At 34.1% G+C, this 13,865-nt stretch overlaps 2 protein-coding genes across 4 annotated transcripts in view; one reads left to right on the forward strand and one right to left on the reverse strand.

Moving 5' to 3' along the window:
* Window positions 1-732: 732 nt before the first annotated feature.
* The window catches only part of NET1 (neuroepithelial cell transforming 1), a 31,115-nt gene continuing 17,982 nt past the window's right edge, over window positions 733-13,865 (reverse strand). Inside the window, exons 1-10 of one of the 2 annotated variants that reach the window (XM_081299885.1) lie at window positions 12,362-12,635; window positions 7,258-7,365; window positions 6,680-6,847; window positions 6,228-6,290; window positions 5,811-5,907; window positions 5,606-5,682; window positions 4,628-4,885; window positions 4,025-4,195; window positions 2,900-3,086; window positions 733-2,637 (exon numbers count right to left, since the gene is read on the reverse strand). In XM_081299885.1, the coding sequence (XP_081156011.1) occupies window positions 2,234-2,637; window positions 2,900-3,086; window positions 4,025-4,195; window positions 4,628-4,885; window positions 5,606-5,682; window positions 5,811-5,907; window positions 6,228-6,290; window positions 6,680-6,847; window positions 7,258-7,365; window positions 12,362-12,454 (1,626 nt within the window). In that variant the 5' untranslated portion in view covers window positions 12,455-12,635 and the 3' untranslated portion in view covers window positions 733-2,233. Of the gene's footprint in view, window positions 2,638-2,899; window positions 3,087-4,024; window positions 4,196-4,627; window positions 4,886-5,605; window positions 5,683-5,810; window positions 5,908-6,227; window positions 6,291-6,679; window positions 6,848-7,257; window positions 7,366-12,361; window positions 12,636-13,865 lie in introns of those variants that run through there. The other variant, XM_081299884.1, reaches the window with a different exon arrangement.
* The window catches only part of TUBAL3 (tubulin alpha like 3), a 37,982-nt gene continuing 36,846 nt past the window's right edge, over window positions 12,730-13,865 (forward strand). For both annotated transcript variants that reach the window (XM_081299886.1, XM_081299887.1), the window contains exon 1: window positions 12,730-12,781. The gene's annotated coding sequence lies outside the window, so the exon portion shown is untranslated. The remainder of the gene's footprint in view (window positions 12,782-13,865) is intronic.

Genomic DNA, 13,865 nt, shown 5'->3' on the forward strand with positions numbered 1-13,865 from the left:
TACTAACCAACTCAGTGAGACCCTGTCTCTAAATAAAATACAAAATAGGATTGGGGATGTGGCTCAGTGGTCCAGTGCCCCTGAGTTCAATCCCTGGTATGGGGGAAAAAATTGTAAGAACTACTGGGCTAGATCAACAAATGCTCTCAAACATAAATGTCATTTCTGAAGAACATTCATTTCATGTATTTACTGTTTTCTATTTTCTCCCTTGCGGGAACCAAAGGAAGATATAGTTTCAGATATAGAATCTTTTTATTTAGGATGTCTGAGCTACCCTTTGCTTCTATAACTTTGGAAGTTGATTAAGGTAATTAAGGAATGATATTCTATGTAACATCTCCAAGAAAGGAGCAGAAATCTTGATTTCCAGTGTTGCAGATCATAATCAATGGTGTAATCTACACTTCTGAGGTATTTAAGTCAAATCACAAATTAAACAAAGTAGAACGCTTTGCTGTCGGCTTTACTATTCTATCCATAAAGTGATCAGGTGTGCAGTGTCTTCAATATGATTGCAGTTGCTGTTTATACTTTGTAGAGTTCTTAAAAGATTACACAAGATTTGCAGACCTAACCTAAGTGAATCTTTCTCTTACTCATCAATTAATTTCAAAGACTTATTTGTGATTTTTATAAATTTTTCTGAGACTTGCCAATCATCTATTTCCTTTGCCATACAAACAACCATGTTCTAGCAGGTGCCCCAAAACATCCACCAGGCAAGAAATCTTCAGTGATTATGTGTGTGCTTTTTTTTTAATTGTATAATTCGTTTATACAGAGAAATCATTTGATTGATCTATTTACAATTTTTTTTCCAATTTTCACTTCTACTGGCAAATATATTTCACATAATAGTCAATATTGACTTGAACGGATCACCATTACAAACCTGCAATGACACAGAACTTTTAGTCTTTTCTCCCCGTCTCATTATAACAGAAACATTTTGCAGTTAAGATCCAGGAGTCTTTTTTCTACTTTATGACTAAATCCACCAAAATTGACCTAACATGGCCAAATTTTCAACACATTTCATTGTTTCTTTTCAAACTTATTTGCAGGTATCATAAACCAAGGCAAATAAAGTCCACATCCCCTCGAGCCTTCTACAACTTACTACACACCCTCAAAAAGAGCTTTTCTATCTCCTTTCATCCTCTGGCACAACCAGACATTTTTACTTTAAGACAATACTACTCTCTTTTCCCCTCTGTTTTTTTTTTTTTACTTAGTACCAGTCAATTGCCTTCCCTCTTGCTTTACAGACAACACTAAAACTTTCAATGAATTCCTTGAAGTGTTTTTTCTTTCAGTAGTCTAGATTATATAGAGTCATTTCATGCGTCTTCACCACCCTGAAATGCTACACTGTAAAAATTTCAATTTCTTAATTGGCTCAAAAACAGTATGGCTTGGTTTCACTTGGCAAAGTTAATACAATTGAAATAAAAAACACAAAAAAATATATATATATATATTTATATCATGCACACACATACACACACACATACACACATTTTTAATCAGGAAGAAAAATAAAGATATGCCAATCTGAAAAGGCATTAAAGTAAAAAAATAAAAGCAAATGCTAAAAACTACTTTACAATAAAAAAATTAAATAACTGGCAGGATAAATGAATGAAAAATGAGGAATGTGCAGTGAAAAACAAGCTAATATATAGCATTCCAGTTGATAAAATGGAAAACTTGTTAAGTTTTGTGGTTTGTTTTTCAGGAAGCTGTTTCAACATAAATTTTGAGATACTTCAAACATAAAATCTAGGTGCCAATGTTAAAATTTCAAATTTTGCAAGCAAGCCTTAATAAAGAAACTGGTAGAATTCCAGTCTTTGAAAAATCCTGTTTTGGCTGACACTGTAAATATCATAATTGTTGTTATTGGAAAGTTATGATAAATTCAGAATTAGGAGAAAACCCAGTTCGTAAATATTTCATTTGATTAAAAATACCAGGCTTGCACAATCTAAATAATCTGAGAAAATATCCTTTTTTAAAAAAGTCTGCAATTTAACAGTAATCTGCATATCTTTAGCTGCCATTAAAACAAAAACAAAAACAAGACATAAAAAGAACCCCAAACCATGAAAATGTTACAACTGGTACAAAGTAACCCTATGATGTGCCCACACTCCCATTACAAGGAAAACAAAACTGTACACATTTATAAATAAACAATCTCTCCACCAGTTAATACACAGAGCTTCCTTTACACTAAAGTCTCCTTCCGTTTGCCGCAGAGCTGGGCTTTGTCCCTGGCTCTTCGGAAGCCAGCCTGTGTCCGGTGTGCTTTTGCACTCTTGGTGTCTGTCGCCTGTAAGCTGGAGCTAAATTCTGAGGCGTTTTCATCACCTTCTACCTGCATCATGCTGGAAACTGTGGACGCCCTTCTCTGGGCTCTGAGGTTCCCAGCAGAAGGGTTGTTCTCTTCACACTCTTCATGGAGCTCTGGCAAACCCTGAAGCTCTGGTGGACTGACGGCCTGCTGGAAAGGGGCAATGGCGGTTCGGATACAATTGAACCATTGCTGCTTATGGAATACATCATTGGCTTGCAGAGTGTGAGACTGGCCTGGAGAGGGGTCTTGGAAGCGGACTCTAAAGATATTTTTAGCTGTAAAAATAAAAATTGAAAAAAATGGAAATGAGATTTAAGAAACTGTTTAAAGAAAATGGTCATATAGTCCTAACAAAGGCACTAGGACATCTGTAACTTGCACACTGTTAAAGTGAGCCATCACAGTCACAAAGCACTTGATAGCTCAATGTGTGTAATGAGTACAGGATAAGAGAATCATTTCATTTTAGAATTCTTAAAAAAGTTAAAACTAGATTTATTTAGATTCTGAGCTTAAATTTAAAAACTTGTATTCTACCTTTATCTGAGTTGCCAAAAGCCCCTCGAAAGGAGCCTCCCATGCGCACATCCCCATCCTGCAGGTCTTCTAGCACCAGCTCCTGGACTGGGATGGGCTGCCGGTAAACCTGGTAGGAGTGGCGCTCATTTCGTGTAACAGGCCGGGTCAGAACCAAGATGTCTTGAAACAGGAATATGTAAAGTTTCTAGAGAAATGAGAAACAAGTGTTTTTTAAATATGAAACTTCACTGATTTCAAGTGACTGAAATATACTGTTAAAAACTTGATTTAACAATACTAATTTCATCAAATTTATTTAACTAAGATCTTTCTTTGACTTTATAAAATAATGATTTCACGACTGCATGTTTTATTTGGAAAACTCAATCCAGACTTGATACATTTTTTTTTTTTATTATTGTGTGCTATTAGGCAACAGTTGAGTAAACTATGCATCATAAAGACCTATTAGCAGTCTCATGACTTGAATCACCACTATTTCATTTCAGTTTTCTAAAAAAGTAGGAATTAAAAAATGCAAGCCAGATGAATGTTAATGATTCCATTTTGTCCACAGAAATTTAAACCTTTGTAAAACAATTATGCCTTCTGATGGAAATCGGAGATGTCAGCTTTCAACTTTTCTAAGTAGACCTCAACTTACACACTGTGCTTTTAAACAGCACATAATAAAAATATTATTTCATGACTAAACTTAGTTCTAGTAAGTACTTTTGTAAATATTTCAAAAATAAATTTGCTTCCATTCAATCTGCTGTAGAAATTTGTTGAGTAGTGCTAAAAACTACTTCCATAACTCTATACTCTTAAAGGATTCTTTTTATTAAACATTACAGAACTTAGGAAAGAACCCTTAGCTAAACAAATTGATTTATACTTCAAAACTGGAAAATGAATGTTACTAATTCTTCTCTGAGACATTTAAGTCAGTTATTCTATTACTGTAGAAAACAAATGCTTGCTTTATCAAAATTGATAACAGAATAAAAATCAGTTACCTTCTTTTATTATGCTATGAATTTACTTTCATAAACTTGCTTCATAATTTACATGCAAAAAGTTAAGCTGGGTGTGAAAAGGAAAATAATGGCTTACTTCCTGTTAATACTGAGATGTACTCACATGTCCATTTTTATTCTTCAACTCCCCGTGACACAGAAGCACCTTACTTGCTTCAATTCTAGGGTCCTTCTGTTTCTCATCCAGATACTCTAGCTTGTCAATGTAATACTGGCACTCAGATTCACCTTTCTTCAAGTTGATATCGGAGAGAACTCCTTGTATTATCACTACCTACAAATAATTAAGAAATGGATGGAGTAACTTTTGTATATTAACTTATCCTGCTTCCCTATGGAGTAATAATGTCACATGAAATGATAAAATTAAAGGCTTGAATCAATTAATTCAGTCAGTCCTTTCATTATACAAATGAAGAAAAACAGTCTCAAACTGGGTGATTTGTCTGAAGTTAACAGCTAGTGGAAAAGACTAGATTAAAACCCAGTCCCTAGACTAAAATATAAATGTAAAATATAATTATGACAGATGTGCATCTCCTTATTACTTAGTGCACATTACATTTATTATTTGGTACTTAAAAACAATAAAACCCTTTGCTATGCTGATTCAATACATGTAAGATTTCAGAGTACATTCTATACTTTTCTAAGGTATCCCAGTATATGAATGAAAAATGAAGGATTCATTTAATGGACTACTTACTGCTTCCTCCAGAAGCTGAACATCAGGGTGGTCTTTTGGAGTGTGTCTAAGAATTTCTTTTAACAGTAAAGGGTATTTGACTAGGCGACTTCGAGGGATATCTAGGAAGCTCCAAAGATCTAGTTTTCTACTGAAGGGAGACTCAAGACATCGCTGGAGAAAGTCTTGGACTCTTGGATCTTGTTTCTTTTGATCAAGAAGAGCTTTGGCTGCCAGCTGGTTACTGCAGTAGCCTTTGTAGGCATTCAAGCCTGGTAACTGAAGAGTAATAAAAACAAGTAAGATGCATTCCTGCTATGACCAAGTGCATCCATAAGCCTGTGAACATGAAATGCAGAATGACAGTATAGCTATGCTTGAGTTTTAACAAGCTGTTGACATTTTCTAGAGATGATAATGGGAGCAGAAAAGTATTCTGGACCAACATCACAACATTCTTTGATGAGTTCCTTAAGTTGGCTAAATTCAATTGAAGACTCACTCATATGACTTCTACTCCCCCAATCTCACTTTGATGTCAGTTGCTGGGAGTTCTAGGACACCAGAGCATCTTCAATCATATTCTTCACTGACCCTGAGACTGTTTATGGGTTCAACTATTCCCTGACAAGAGTATAAATGCAGGTCTTTCACTATGGAATCCCCAGTGTCCCTTCCTTGAACAGTGTCCAGCATTTAGCAGGCACTTGAATTTTTAAGTGAAGGAATGTAACAGGTAATCAACAGCATATAATGTGGAAATTCTGTCCAGGCAGGAACATATCTGTAAATATATTTGTAACATGATCAAATTGTACCATTAATGAAGTTTTATTTATTTATTTTAAAAAAAGGTAACCTTTTTATCATATAATTAGTTTTAGTGCTTTTTCTTTTTGTAGAATCTAGTTATGCGATCAAATTGTTTTGATATCCATCAAAAACTGTTGTAGGGCAAATCTACAAAAAGTTGAGGGGGATCAACAACTCTATGCATACCCAGTTCACAAGAATGTGCCCGATCTGTTCCACTGTTCCATCAGGCTTGGTGGCTTCTCCTAGTCTTGCCAACAAATCTGAAGTACAAAAAAGCAAAAGGAACAAAGATTTTAAAACAGGTGAGAACTACATTACTTGTTTAGATCTAAAATTACTTGTGTTACTGCTGTTTAGATACTTATGAAAATTAAGTAGTATATCTAACCTTCATGCAGAGGTATATAAGCATCCAAATCACCAAATATGTGTGTGAGTTCTTCTTCTGACATGATAGACAACTTTAACATGGGGTCATGGTAGGCCTAATCAGAGGGAGAAATGTGTCATACAAAGATCAAGCAAAGCAAACGTGATGAGTGATGCACCTGAAAGTATATGAATACATAAAAGCCAGTGTGGACTCTGTTTGCCACACATAGAAGAAATTAAAGTATATATCAATCCCCCCAAAGGCTCTCTAATACTCATTTGAAGAGAGATGTCTAAATCTCATCCCAAAACTATATTTATCAGTAGATATTTTCTCCTTTACTATTTTTAAAGGTTAATAAACCTATTCTTCAGAATTTTTGAAATGTAATTTTTAAAAACTTGGGTTCCTGATAAAAAATGATCTACTAACCTTTCTTGCAAGCTTGAGATCCTCAATTAAATCCTGTTCACCCCGGGACATTTCATATATTGCCTAGAAAACACCCAGCAAACATCAGAAGTCATTGCTTTCTTTGAGAAAGGAAAATTATTTATAATTGATATCTATATTTAACTAATGATTTGAACAGCTCTTTTTTAAGTGACTTAAGTCTGAAAACTATAATTCGGAATGGAATCTCAAATAAAAGGTTGTTATACGTTTTATAATTTTATCCTTTAGAGTTGTTCAAGTTGATGACGACCACCCATCACAAAGAACTGTTCAATATGAGTTATAAATTTTTACTCAAATATAAAAAATGCAAGTTAATTTTGTCATACTCATTACTATGCTATTCTTTTGGCAAAACATATAAAAAGCATGTCTTTTTTCTTAGTATAAGCCAATAAAGATGCTCTTGGTGCTGAAAGCCAGCATACCTCCTGACGTTTGATTTCTCTGGTGGTCAAAGACTCCTTCATGCTGATGTCTAACATCTCTGACCATAGCACACTGCTTCTTCTCTTGGCTGGTGTTGGGACTGTTGATCTGCTAGATGACTTCTGGGCAGAGACTGGGGATCTGTGATCACCACGAAGGGTAAATGACTGAAAGAGGCAAATAAAAGAAAAAATGAGATTTGGAGGCTACAATAATTATCGTTCTTTAAGTGAAAAAAGAAGAAAAAGTTCTGAGTTTCTCAATGCAAATCAATCATTTGCCAAAGTTTCAATCTATAATTTATATAAATACTTGTCAGCTCAAATTACTTTTTGAGAATAAAAATTAAGACTATCTTTTGATGCATCTTAGTTCAATACAGGTTATATAAACACTGTTCTGCTAATATTATTACTTACCAGCAGATTTCAAAAAGAAAACTCATATGTTTGAATATTAACAGTGCAAACATGTTTGTATAGCTCAAAGAAAAATACAACTTTTAGGCTCCTATAGAAAGTCTCCTGACTGTACCCCTTACCCTTCCCTGTATCCATTTATATATTAATTTTTTTACCTGTATTGTTTGACCAAAACGTCTGACTGCTCCATTTCTTACAGGAGAGATTAAGTTTGCCAAGGATGTGACCCGAGCAAGAGGTCGAACTCTTTTATTGCTTGGCTCCTGTAAAAACAAAACCAGACTACACTAAATGTGTGTTTAGGTGCAATGATTTCATACAAGCCCGGACAAAGTTAAGCCCTCTCACAGAACAGTATTTCTACGTTTTAAGATGGAGAAAGACAGAACTCAAGAAATGAATATTGTTCTTCACCATTAAAACAGACTACTACTGAATAACTTGCTAAAAAATGAATATTGTAAGAAAGGCTAGTCAAATATCTGAATATTAGTTTAACAATGTAACAAATTTACACTCAGAAGAAAAACTAAGATTAAAACAAACAAAAATCCTATAGAACTTTTTAGTTTAATGAGGAAAATAACTTAAAAAGGCCTTATGAAAAATTTCAAACACACACAGAAGTGGAGAAAAGTATAATGAGTCATTCAACTTCAACAATTTCTGGTATAACTATTTGTCTCATTTCTGCCCCTATCTGAATATTTTAAAGCAAATCCTGGACATTATATAATTCCAATCTTAACGACTTCAATTAAAAAATAATTTATATAAACAAGTCTGGTATTGGAGTGAATCAAAAAAATATTTAAGCCATGACAGGGGGCTGATTACAAAGGTTCCCAGACTCTAGGAGTCAGAATGTTTTGGCTCAAATTATGGCTCTGGTACTTGTTCAGGCATTCCCTGGGCCTTAGTTCTCTCATCTGTAAAACTGGGCTAATAATTATAACTTCTTAAATGTTGTTGTTGTGAAGATTAAATGAATAAACAGGGATCAGAACAGTGCTTGGTACACACCAAATTTTAGTTACTGCTAACATTCTTAAGGTATTTCCACTTACTACTTAAACATAGGGGTTTATAAAAAATTAGGTCCTCTTTCACATGATTAATTTATTAACTTAAAGGAAAATACAAATTCAGAAGAAATAGTTATTATTCTGAGTCTACTGCTAGCAAAATGGAGGCATAACATTAGGTGACTCACATAGTTATTCAGATAAAAATGGTACATCACAAAACAGTCATGTCTATTCTTTATAATGTTGATGGGATATAATTTTTTTGTATTTGGTGCTCTCGACAATTATACAACAACATGATTTTGATGAGAATTCAGAAAGATATATCATTAAAAATTATTAAGATCACTATTTAAAAATAAAGTGTCACTTAAAAATTGTAGAAAAAAACATTTTTTTTCCTAAAAATTCTTTGACATAACTAAAGTCACATAAAAAGGGATGAAGAAACCAAATTAAAAAAAAATTAAAAACTGTAAAGGGACTTTAATGATTGAAATATCCAAAGCAGCAGTTATACTTATGGAAGCTCCTAAATGTATAATACATATATAATATATATAAACCAGAAAGGAATGTAAACTGTTGAAGAGACTTTGTAGATAATTAAAGAGAATTAAGAACCTTGACTTTGGGAGAGAGCAAGCAAGTGAGCAAGTCAGAGATGTTAGACCACTCCCCAATTTCCAAATAATACACTGCAAAGTAAGATTCTGACTATGAAACAGCTAGTGTGTAAATGTTACATGAACTGAAAAAGAAACCTTCAAGATATGCAGTAAGATGGCACAGGCTGTGCAGCGGAAGACATGTGAATGTTTTTACCATACACATCTGTGCAGACTGAGTGACACAAACGTGTGCAGAGGCCAGTGCAAGGCATTCCTTTCCATTTAGTAAAGACAGTACAAAGACTCTTCTGTTTGAATGAAGATAAGATTACCTCACAAAGTAAGATATGCCAACATTAACTAGAAACAAAGCAGTTGTCAGAAAGTTCTGTTCTGCTTTTTGGAAACAGAAGTTAGCTGCTCTTCCTTGTTTAAAGTGTAACACATTTGACTTCCCAGTAAATCATAAAACATGTAAGTCCAATTTAAAAGTCTTTGAAAAGGTTCTTCCTGGTGAATTTGAAAGGAGAAGCTAGTTTAGCTTGGGGAGAAAGAATTTTTGATATTTATTTTATTACATGAAATCAAATTCATGTTAAAATTTTTTATCTTTATAGAATTAGTTATCGTACAACTATTAATTTCCTGGCAATTAAAAATGAGGTAATATTAAAAAAACTATAGAATTTAGATTTAGATATAAATATATCACAGCATGTTTCTGACACTAACATGGACTTTGTTTATTCAGTCTCCTTAGGGTGGTGGGATATCATGCCAAGCAATATTTGGTGATTAAGTTGCATGGTTCTTTAAAAACAACTATAATCTTGTTTCTCCACAAAGGACATGTTACACTTCAAGTTTATCAAGCCTAAAGTGCTTGCCAAGAAAGGATGATGCTAAGTCACAAAATATGAGTGGGAGAAGGGAGAGGAGAAGGACACCTCCGCACTTTTTTGTACATGTTTTTTGGGACCCAATAAAAACCTTCCTGCTTTAGTCAAAGAACATATAGGAAGAAAGTTTGTCAGATACAACACAGGCCTTTTAGCATACATGTATTTCAAAAGAGTTAAATTTTAAGGAATAAAATAACTTTAAAAGTGTGATTATGAAATTTAACAGTGCAATACTGAAAATGGCCTACTGCCAATTTCAGAATTCATATGCTATTTGAAAAAAAATGCAGAAAATTTTTGTGGAAAAGTAATATTGATTAGGCATTCATGGGTTACCTAAAAAGCAGGGACAAAAAAACCTATCCCTTTTGGAACACGGGTTAGGATTTGGCCCATGTGACTTAGAAACCTAAGTAGTAGTCCTAATTGAAAAAAAAAAAAAGTTTTTCTTTACAGGTCCTCTGAACCATTTCAATGATCGGAATTTTATTATTAAAAATCCAAATATGTGTCACTGTCACAAAACATATTTCTAAGACAAGGTTTTTAGAGAACTGGTATTACACCTATATTCACTTCTTAATACTTAAAGGAAATAGATAAGGTATTTGGAGGCAATGAAAAAAAAGTAGAATAGGAATATGCATAACTTCCCACCACCTAAAGAAGGCTCAGATAATTTTGGTGGTGGTGATGTATTTATTTCGAAGTGCTGGAGGCATGTTATGGTGAATACAAGAAGCTTAGAACAGATGTGGATATTGAAACAATAACTCTCCTCAAAAGACATTTCAATAACTCTCCTTCCTCAAAAGATAATCTGAAAATCATGGGTATAAACAGAATACCAATAAGGTTTCCATGCTCAAAGACTTTCTACTGTAGACAATTTTTCACCAGGGATAAAGTTCACTTGGAAGGGGAAAAAAACCCAATGCTTTCACAATAAGTTTGTTGTTTGTTTTGGTTAATTTTTAATCAGACTATCCAGTTTAGATAGACAGTCCCATGTATTATCACAGGAAATATGCCTTTACACTGGGCTTATACTTACTTTTCATAGTTCAATTATAGTCAGCTTTTTGTGCCCTAAAATATTTTCTGGATGTCTATAAACAGAAAATTGTTAAGATTAATTTAGTTTTTTTATCAGGATATATTTTACAGATAAATGTAACACCACAGAAGTACATACATTTAAAGTCTGAATTTAGCTTTTTAGCCAAGAAGGGTTTTTCTAACCATGCCACTTAGAGAGTATATTTTAGGACATTGACTTTTCTATGGTCAACTGAATCAAGACAAAAAATTCAGTTTGTGTCTGGGTTTATTTGTTCTGGGTTACTAGATTAACAATTCTTTCCTACCTAAGGAGAACTTTAAAATCAGAAGAGTAAAAATAAAGTTATTTTCAAAAAACATAAAAATAAGTTAATCACATGGGTTTTTTCCCCTTTAGACTTGGAAACAGAAATAACTCAAATTATTAAGCTGTTCTAAAACAATACATTCCTGGTGTTTTTAATCTTCAAATAAAGGTATGACAGAAACATGGCCCATATCCAAAACTAAATAAAAAAGCCTAGTTCTTGGTGGGCCAAAAGATGATCAGTTTTAGAATTAACATTGATGACCGTGTATGTATGAGTTGTTTTACTCAAACAAAACACTTACATATTTAAAGAACATTGAAGCCCACAAACCAAAACCAAAACCAAACAAACAAATATACAAGGCAATCCACACTAAATAAAAGCATACCTCTCTCTTAAAGATGGTAGCTATTTTAACTGCCAAAAGGTGTGTAGATATGTAGGAAAAATGGCTTCACAGAGGTATACAATAAACTGCACATATGTAAAAATGTATAAGTTTTGACATATATGTCTGCAGACCCATTACCACAATCCAGAGGTATACAGTTAGCTGAATACAGGAATATTATTTCTATTACATAAGTAACAACGTGGTATATACCAACAGTTCATACTTTGCAGTACATAGTACAAATACTGCCCAGTACATAATACATACAGAATACCATATAGTGTTAAATGCCAAATTATATAAAATGTCAAAAAATAATTTTGTTAAATGTTCATAAAGACTTTAAAAAGCCAAAATGACGTCAGAAAATTAAAGCAAGGAGAAATACTTAAGCAAGGAGAAAGAACTTAGATAATGTTTCTGTGGCTTAAATATTTTAACACATTTTTTTCTTTCTGAGAAAAAAGTTGGCACACAATGAGCTTATTAGAGGTGGAAAGAAAAACAAACACACACATCAGTTCAGACAACACTTCACTGGCATTTTGTTCACTAGCATTAATTTGTGAGGAAGAGATTCTTATTTTTTCTTACTCCACTAAAGGAGTTCCTAAGACTTGGTAATATAAATTCAAGTTAAAAAAACAAACAAACAAACAAAAACTCCAAAATGCAACCACATTAATCATCAGAAAGAAATGTGACAAATGTAACCAGAGAAGTACATACATTTAAAGTCTAGTGCATAGCCAAGCAGTTATATATAAGCCTATTTATTTCAATTTACACTACAGCTCCTAAATGCATTTCAAACTTGCATATCAAAGTCATACATTTTAAGATTTAATAAGACCAAAAATTTAAAATCATAGTTCATAAATTGTTAAAAATTCCCAAATGTTCCGTGGAGTTAGAAAACATTCCTCTGGCCAGTTCTCTTAAAATTCTTACCTCTTGTTCTCTGAAGGACTGGTTATTAACATCTAGGACTCGGATAGTCCTTTTAATAGGTAAGAGACCTCCAATATCATCATGCGCCACCATGCTTTACCGAGTATCCCTTCAAATCTCTTGAATTAATCCACATGCAAGTCAGCCCCGTAAGGAAGCACCTTGGAGGAGCACAGGCTTTTCTTCTGAGTGCTCAGCCTCCGCTGGCAGCCATGCGCCCATGCCTCCTGCTAGTGGTGGGGCTGGCCGCGTCTGCGAACTGCAGGCAGCAAGCACTCAGACCTCAGGGCTCTGGGGGCGGAGCTGCAGCCAGCCAGGCTCCAGGGGCGAGGCCCGGTGCCTCGTGACTTCAGTTAGCCGCCTGCTGGGTACACCTAGGCTTCTCAGCTTGCACTGTGCAAGAGAAAGCTCTACTAAAAGGTATGGGACTTGTGGGAGGGCAAGTGGGAAAGATGCGGGTTTAACGATGGGCAGAACGTCTCTCCTTGATTTAAAATGTGTTCTCAAAGGAAAATGAAATGCTATCTAAATCACCTACTCTTTCACTTAGTCAGACGAGGGCTCCTTCTTTTCCCCCTATAACATTCTATTGCCTAGGAATAGAATTAACTATAGTAAGGAAACAGGAATTTAGGGTTAAGTAACAATATATTTAAGAAAAGCCTAATTATCCAGGGAGCTTGATTTTATTATACATAAGTGTAAGGATATTAGCAATTTTAACATTATGAGAGTCTTTTATAAGATGGTTCTTACCATCCCCCCCCCCCCCAAGACTAGCGGGGTAATACAGTAGACAAACTATATTTACTCCATTGCTGAAGAAAATCTCCTACTGGATTATAAGTAAAATATAACTTTTAGGATCAGTATTACAGCAGATATTTTCCCTGTAATGTTTAAAAAACTTAAAATCTGTGTACCAAATGTTTTGTAAAATAAAAAAAAATAGATGATTTTTGTTCTAAAAATGTACAATAGGGTCCCTCTCTAAATTAAAAGAACTGATCTTGATATAGTTCTAATAGAGTCAGTCAAAAGACCTGCTTAAAAAGTCTTGTGATACACAAGTGAGGAAATAAGGCTAATGAAGGTAAAGTGATCTCCCTGAAGTGATACACTACTGACAGTTTTCTAAATTTCTAGTCTTAAGATAAAAGAAATTTACTGTATAAAAGGCACCATTCTAGATGCTTGGGTGATTAAAACAAAAACAAGTAGGTTTCATTCTGCTCCTAAAGTGCTAATAGACTATCCTGTAAGGCAGGCCCCATGAAGTGATACTGATACAGATGGCTTTTGCAAATTGCAAATAAATGGTGTAGCTTAGTAAGTGCCTCAGGCTGTAAGATGTTATTTCAATAGGGTCTTGAATGCCATGTTATTTGTTCATGGGTTCAAGCAAGAGAAAAATGCAAGTGGGATGAGGGAGTAAACTCACACTATAAGGTAACAGGCTGTGGGTAAAGACATAAGAGCAGATGACTTTACTAAGCAAGTGAGA

Source organism: Spermophilus citellus (genome assembly GCF_964194105.1).
Source record: "Spermophilus citellus genome assembly, chromosome: 6".
In the NCBI taxonomy this organism is placed as follows: domain Eukaryota; kingdom Metazoa; phylum Chordata; class Mammalia; order Rodentia; family Sciuridae; genus Spermophilus; species Spermophilus citellus.